The sequence below is a fragment of the Oncorhynchus tshawytscha genome, linkage group LG25 (assembly GCF_018296145.1).
Source record: "Oncorhynchus tshawytscha isolate Ot180627B linkage group LG25, Otsh_v2.0, whole genome shotgun sequence".
NCBI lineage: Eukaryota > Metazoa > Chordata > Actinopteri > Salmoniformes > Salmonidae > Oncorhynchus > Oncorhynchus tshawytscha.
The window spans coordinates 29245712-29253588 of record NC_056453.1 but is presented as its reverse complement, the minus strand read 5'-3'; the positions used below and the strand labels follow the sequence as shown (position 1 = coordinate 29253588).

At 43.4% G+C, this 7877-nt stretch overlaps 1 protein-coding gene across 2 annotated transcripts in view; it reads left to right on the top strand.

The window, feature by feature from the left end:
* LOC112224589 (fibulin-7) overlaps window positions 1–7156 on the top strand; it is a 57630-nt gene extending 50474 nt beyond the window's left edge. For both annotated transcript variants that reach the window (XM_024388225.2, XM_024388226.2), the window contains exons 7-8: window positions 4962–5100; window positions 5804–7156. In XM_024388225.2, the coding sequence (XP_024243993.1) occupies window positions 4962–5100; window positions 5804–6176 (512 nt within the window). In that variant the 3' untranslated portion in view covers window positions 6177–7156. The remainder of the gene's footprint in view (window positions 1–4961; window positions 5101–5803) is intronic.
* Window positions 7157–7877: the final 721 nt, after the last annotated feature.

Sequence of the window (7877 nt, the reverse complement as noted above, 5' to 3'; positions counted from 1 at the left end):
CTTCGTTATGTTTCGGGACCCCAATAAGACTCCCTGTCACCATTGCCTTCGTTATGTTTCAAACCCCAATAAGACTCCCTGTCACCATTGCCTTGGTTATGTTTCGAACCCCAATAAGACTCCCTGGCACCATTGTCTTGGTTATGTTTCGAACCCCAATAAGACTCCCTGTCACCATTGCCTTGGTTATGTTTCGAACCCCAATAAGACTCCCTGTCACCATTGCCTTGGTTATGTTTCTAACCCCAATAAGACTCCCTGTCACCATTGCCTTCGTTATGTTTCGGACCCCAATAAGACTCCCTGTCACCATTGCCTTGGTTATGTTTCAGACCCCAATAAGACTCCATGTCACCATTGCCTTGGTTATGTTTCAGACCCCAATAAGACTCCCTGTCACCATTGCCTTGGTTATGTTTCAGACCCCAATAAGACTCCCTGTCACCATTACCTTCGTTATGTTTCAGACCCCAATAAGACTCCCTGTCACCATTGCCTTCGTTATGTTTCAGACCCCAATAAGACTCCCTGTCACCATTGCCTTGGTTATGTTTCAGACCCCAATAAGACTCCCTGTCACCATTGCCTTGGTTATGTTTCAGACCCCAATAAGACTCCCTGTCACCATTGCCTTGGTTATGTTTCAGACCCCAATAAGACTCCCTGTCACCATTGCCTTGGTTATGTTTCAGACCCCAATAAGACTCCCTGTCACCATTGCCTTCGTTATGTTTCAGACCCCAATAAGACTCCCTGTCACCATTGCCTTGGTTATGTTTCAGACCCCAATAAGACTCCCTGTCACCATTGCCTTGGTTATGTTTCAGACCCCAATAAGACTCCCTGTCACCATTGCCTTGGTTATGTTTCAGACCCCAATAAGACTCCCTGTCACCATTGCCTTGGTTATGTTTCAGACCCCAATAAGACTCCCTGTCACCATTGCCTTGGTTATGTTTCAGACCCCAATAAGACTCCCTGTCACCATTACCTTCGTTATGTTTCGGACCCCAATAAGACTCCCTGTCACCATTACCTTCGTTATGTTTCGGACCCCAATAAGACTCCCTGTCACCATTACCTTCGTTATGTTTCGCACCCCAACAAGACTCCCTGTCACCATTACCTTCGTTATGTTTCGGACCCCAACAAGACTCCCTGTCACCATTACCTTCGTTATGTTTCGGACCCCAATAAGACTCCCTGTCACCATTACCTTCGTTATGTTTCGCACCCCAACAAGACTCCCTGTCACCATTACCTTCGTTATGTTTCGGACCCCAACAAGACTCCCTGTCACCATTACCTTCGTTATGTTTCGCACCCCAACAAGACTCCCTGTCACCATTACCTTCGTTATGTTTCGGACCCCAATAAGACTCCCTGTCACCATTACCTTCGTTATGTTTCGCACCCCAACAAGACTCCCTGTCACCATTGCCGTCGGCTAACGGGGATTCTAATGAATCTAATCTAAAATCTTGAGGAGAGGAAGAATGTTTTAGGCCTACCAATATCAAATATATTCTGAACGAAAATTCACAAATTATTGTCCTTCTGTACACCTATATCTGTATAGCAGTACTAGCCTATCTGACAACTAAAAATAAATCCATGTCGATGTCCGGAACATGGCGCCGGAATATCTATATCATCCTCTCCGTCTCTCTAGGCCTAAGCTTGTCTCCTATAATATATATATTTGTTTATATTAATACCATACAGTGGACGCTTAGGCCTTATGCGTGCAATGCCTTGATGCATGTCGCTCAAATCTCCAACAGCTTAACCGTGAGGTAGACAACTATTGTTTTAGGAAAGTAAAAACCAATAAAACAAAAGACTACTATCGAAATACAGCCAATTGTTTTTTTGTATAGGCAGTTTGTTATAGGCAGTTTTTAAGGACAAATAACTGTGGATCATTTGGCCAATATCGCTTGCTTATTGATGGCGCTGGCAGCGCCGAGTTGGAGGTGTCTTTCTCTCTCTCTTTCTTTCAGGATTTGAATGCGTCAGTCGAATCCCAAACAGTTTGGGTCTGTTTTCCACTGTTCATTTCGGAATGGGTGTGACTGTCCTTGGTTTAGTCCAGAACTGGTCTCCATTTAAAAAATATATATATATCGGTCGGGTGGGAAAGCCACGGATCCATTTCGGAACGGATCCAGCGTTTTGAACCGGGGAAGACTTCTAGTAGGAGGGGATGGAGGACAATGGCCCATTCATTTCCATGTGTTTTGGCTGCGGCGCTATGCATGGAGCTGCAGAGCTGGGCTTATAACTACAAAGCTACAGGCAGGGAGGGCCAGACTGGGGCTGGGGCTGGAAACGTTAGCTGTCAAATCCTTGTGTCCTTGCTTCCTTGTGCTTTGAGAGGAATTGAGTAAACAATGATGGAGTATAGAGGAAGCAAGGATTTGATGGCTGTGTCTTTCATACCATCTAGACCGTCAGGACTATACCAGCCTTTTGGACCACATGACTTTTAGGGAAAAAAGTAGCCTATATATTTTTAATTTGTTTAGTATTCCATTAGAAAAAGGACTTTCAGAAAAACATATTGGTCAAGCTCAGGCACTTAAATCTCTAGGTGCATAATACCATACAGTCATTGCATAGTCCTAACAGGGTGGAAATTTGGAGCCTGAATTAGACATATTTCTGTGGGTGATTGAGATTAAAGGAACAATCCACCCAAAACCACTCATTCCTGTAATGTACAATATTTTTTGTCAACAAATGTTTCATTTTGTCGTTATAGTAAAGTTGGTAGCAAGTGGCGAGTGGCGCAGCAATCTGAGGCACTGCATCTCAGTGCTAGAGGTGACACAACAGACCCTGGCTCGATTCCAGGCTGTATCACAACCGGCTGTGATTGGGAGTCCCATAGGGTGGCGCACAATTGGCCCAGTGTCGTCCGGGTTTGGCCGGCATTATAAATACGAATTTGTTCTTAACTGACATGCCTGGTTAAATAAAATGTGAAAATTGCAGCTCAAATCTATTGCAGCTCAAGTCGACTACAAAACCCACAATGCAATGCTTTCTCTATGGGCTGACTGCCTAGCAAACGTAGCTACACACAATAATACCAAAGTCAATATCAGCACGTTAAGTAGCTAGTTAGCTGTAAAATCGCCTAAACAAACTGCACTATCAATTTAGGAGTCTACAAGCTCACCATGTTCAACCTGCAGATCGATGTGCCTCACCCTGGACTGAAGAAGCAGACCCTCTGTTAAATTACACATTTCTCAAGGTAGGAATATCGCAAAAAATATGATCAATGGCTCATTTACACATTGAAACATGAAATTACACACGGAATCGATAGAACATTGCGCAGAGATACACAAAAGCAATATAATATGGGTGAATCTTTACTTTAAGCTAGCATAATGGTAAGCACTTGAAGATGATTTTAACTTCTAAATGTATTTTTACATGTTGAAATGTGACACATTTTCTCTATAATCTACGCTAACAGGCTGGAAATGTATGAGTGAGACAAACAGACAAGCATCATGAAAAATAGATAAAACCGATTGTTTAGTTTTGTTTAGCTTTGCACCATTGATATTCCAACCAAAAAATGATGGCACTTTCTGAAAGTGATGTCATTGTGGGAAGGTTCTGTGATAATTACTACAAACTAACAGGGTGGGAAGTGATATCAGGGACACAGAAAATATTAAATACAATAATAAAAAATACAAAAATACAATAATGAAAAAAACGTTTTGAAGAAAGAGATTTTAACTGAGACTATAAAATAATGATGAAAGATTTGAAATATATTTTAATATCTTATGGCTTGTATTTCTTGTAGAAGTTGATTAATAACACGGTAAAACACCTACATCCGCTGACAAAAGTGTTAAAAATGCATAAAATTCCTTTTCAAGATCCATATTTTTCTGTTTTTAAGGTAAAGGACACGTGACCTTATATTTAAAGCCTTTTGGGATCTACATTTTACACAATATTTCCTGGCAGCAGAAAAGGCAGTGCATTGTAGGAGTGACCCAGCTAGACGCAGCCTGGGTCCTGGCTCTGAATAGTGGGGTTGTGGGGCTTTGCAGTACATTAATAAAGGTGAAATGAGGGAATGGAGAGGGTGGGGGGGGGTGGGGGGGTGAAAGATGGACAAAGAGAAGGGAGGGATGAATAAACAAACATGGTTTAGCTATGGAGGATTAATAAAGGTGTAATGAGAGAATGGAGGGATGAAGAGAAGGGATAAACAAACATCTTCATGGTTGGTTTAGCTTCAGAGGTCTTTGGAAAGGAAGGGCGATGGTGGTGAAGGGAGGTATTGCTCTGCAGTGTGTTAGCTTAGCTATGGATGGAGGCCCTTTGAAAGGGAGAGGGGGAGAGAGAGAGAGAGAGAGAGAGAGAGAGAGAGAGAGAAAGAAAGAGGAGGCTGGTGGCTGTATGTATTTCTGTGGATGTGTCCAGTGCGCAGTCTTTTGCCTGACCACAGTCTCTACTCCCCAGTCCAGTTTCATCAACTCCCCTGTAGCTCTCTGCTGACCAGTGGATGAGCAGATGACCTCACTAGTTCCCAGCAGAACAGACCATAAGGAATGTCTTGATCCAGGACGTGAGACGAGTCGTTTTGGGGAGACTAAACTGAACAACCAAATAAACAGTCAGTCCTCTAGTCTAGTCCTCCTGCCCGCCAGCCCAGACGACACTAACCACGGAGCAGGATGCCAGTCGGGCGGGTCAGAGGCTGGACATGTCAATCTTTATTTCTCTATTTAATTTATTCTCCATTTATTCCTCTCTGTACCAACCCCCCTCTCTCTTTCTCTCTCTACACTCCCCCTTGCTCTCTTCTTCCTCTCTCTTGCCCTCTCTTTCTCTCTCTCTCCTTCCCCTCCCTCCCTCTCTCTTCCCCCTCCCTCTCTCCTCTCTCGCCCTCTCTTTCATCCCTCTCTCATGTTGTCCTCCAGATGTGGATGAGTGTCTGACCCAGCAGCACAACTGCAGTAGAGGAACAACATGTATCAACACTGGAGGAGGGTTCCAGTGTGTGAGCCCGGAGTGTCCCCGATCACACGGCAACATCAGCTACGTCAAGACGTCTCCCTTGTAAGTAGATACAGATAGGCACCCCCTGGTGTTTGTGTGTGCATTATTCCTCCCCCAGCAGTAGAATAATTGGTCAGACCACCAGCATTCCTACTGTAGGCATTCCACCAATTCAGAGGGAGGTGGCGGTGGATACAGTGTGTGTGTGTGTGTGTGTGTGTGATTCTTAATCCCGTGATAGATCTACTACTCTCAAGAGACAGACAGCTTACTTCTAATTTCCAATGATAATATTGTCCACTCTGCAGCCAATTGAAGAAACGTTTTAGTTTAGCAAAGTATTACGTTTCCAATCTAGAGGGATAGCCAGATATACAGTGTATCTTCTGCATACTTATTCAATTGCTATGTTTTAGGGAAACAAACACAGTCACTGGAAGGCGTGTGTCTCATAGGAATGCTCATAAAAACCAGACCAGTACGACTTAAACAAAGTATGTTAGTAAAAAAATCTCAAAACAATACAGTTCCTTCATACAAGATGAATCAGGACTGAAACATTTTGTCCTATTTCAAACACTTTGACCAGGGATGCTTGACTGAGTACTAACGGGGAAAGGAATGAATTCTTCTCTGTTTGTAAATGATGGTACCAGATTGTGTTTGTTTGATTCTGTGTGCTGTGTACACATGTGTATGTTCATGTCACTAGAGCCTATCGCTCTCAAAATTACATCAACATCTCCTATCTTCTCCCACATAGTCAGTGTGAGAGGAACCCCTGCCCTATGGAGAGTCGTTCCTGTCACCTGGCTCCTAAGACGGTCTCCTTCCACTACCTCTCCCTCCCCTCCAACCTCCAGACCCCGGCTACCCTGTTCCGCATGGCGACTGCCGCCGCCCCTGGCCGCCCCGGCCCCGATAGCCTGCGATTCGGCATCGTCGGGGGCAACAGCCGCGGGATGTTTGTGATGCAAAGGTCGGACCGCCAGACGGGTGAACTGATCCTGGTTCAGGGGTTACGAGGACCGCAGGATATCAGCGTTGATGTGGATATGTCCGAGTATAGTGAGCGCACCTTCCAGGCTAAGCATGTGGCGAAGGTGCATGTTCTTGTGTCGGCGTATGACTTCTGAGGAGGATGGACAGAGGAGTGAGAGGGACAGAAGGAAAGAGGAGAGAAAAAAGCAATGGACAGAGGGATGAGGAAGTGAGAAGGACAGAGGGAGAAGGAGAAGTTAAAAGAAAATGAGAGGGACAGACACAGAATTGTTTGGACTGACATTGACTATAAAGTATATTCGTGAGGATGTAGCTGAAATGAATGAATGGTTGAGTGAGTGAGTTAATGAATGTGAGAGAGTAAACATTTGTGAAACAAACTGACAAAGTGGTAATGGAATGGTAATATTATTTTTCTTTCATTCGCTCAGGAGTTGGCCCCTGGGGTTGCCATAGTGACCGGAGGCGCTCATGTATGTGGAATGCCATTGGCTAGATCTGTTTAAAGGCCCACTCCTTCATTTACTCAACTTAGTTTTCATTTAAAGCTGATGATCAAAAACGGCTGTAAATATCACAGAGTAGTCCTTTAAGAGACATGAACCCATGTCTGCGTCCAAAGTGGCACCCTATTCCATATTAAGTGCACAACTTATTTGTGCACTATGTAGGGAATGGGGTGCCATTTGGGATGCACACCCTGTATAACATGGCTCTGATTTATCTGAATATTTTGTTGCTGTTGTTCATTGTTACATACTCAGTGATTCAATGCAGTGTGCTTTTACAATTTGTATCATTTACACCTGTTTTTTACTGACTTGCTTTGTGATTATAGGACCTAAACACTTAGAACAACTAAGAGTGTTTTTTCCCCCCATTATTTTTATTATTTTTTACAATAGAAACCGTAATATTGTACTTGGACATATTTCCACTATGCTCATATTCAGTATGTAATTAATACATGATGTAATTAATACATGGTAACTACAGTGATTTGGCAGCCCTGCCAATGCAGTGTACAATATATCAGCCATCTAATGTTTTAATAAGTCATTATTATTGCACATAACTATTTCTCCATACATGAAATAAAGACAGTCCTACAATACTAGTTTGATCTGATTTGCACCCCATGTCCCTATCCCAAAATACAGTATACAGTGAGGAAGGTCAAGTGATCAGCCCATGTCCCTATCCCAAAATACAGTATACAGTGAGGAAGGTCAAGTGATCAGCCCATGTCCCTATCCCAAAATACAGTATACAGTGAGGAAGGTCAAGTGATCAGCCCATGTCCCTATCCCACAATACAGTGAGGAAGGTCAAGTGATCAGCCCATGTCCCTATCCCAAAATACAGTATACAGTGAGGAAGGTCAAGTGATCAGCCCATGTCCCTATCCCAAAATACAGTATACAGTGAGGAAGGTCAAGTGATCAGCCCATGTCCCTATCCCAAAATACAGTGAGGAAGGTCAAGTGATCAGCCCATGTCCCTATCCCAAAATACAGTGAGGAAGGTCAAGTGATCAGCCCATGTCCCTATCCCAAAATACAGTGAGGAAGGTCAAGTGATCAGCCCATGTCCCTATCCCAAAATACAGTGAGGAAGGTCAAGTGATCAGCAATATGATCAGCAATGTTTAGGTTTAAAATAGAATTGATCAGAAAGAGAAAAAAAAATGTTTATCAGGAAAAGTCTGTTGGCAGTACAGACCAGAATGCAGGTCAAAACCTGTACATACTGGACTGTTGATTAGTATTAGAACCAAAGGAATGTCAGGTCAGAGCTTTCATTTTGACTGGAGAAATAGCCATCAGGAAATGAAA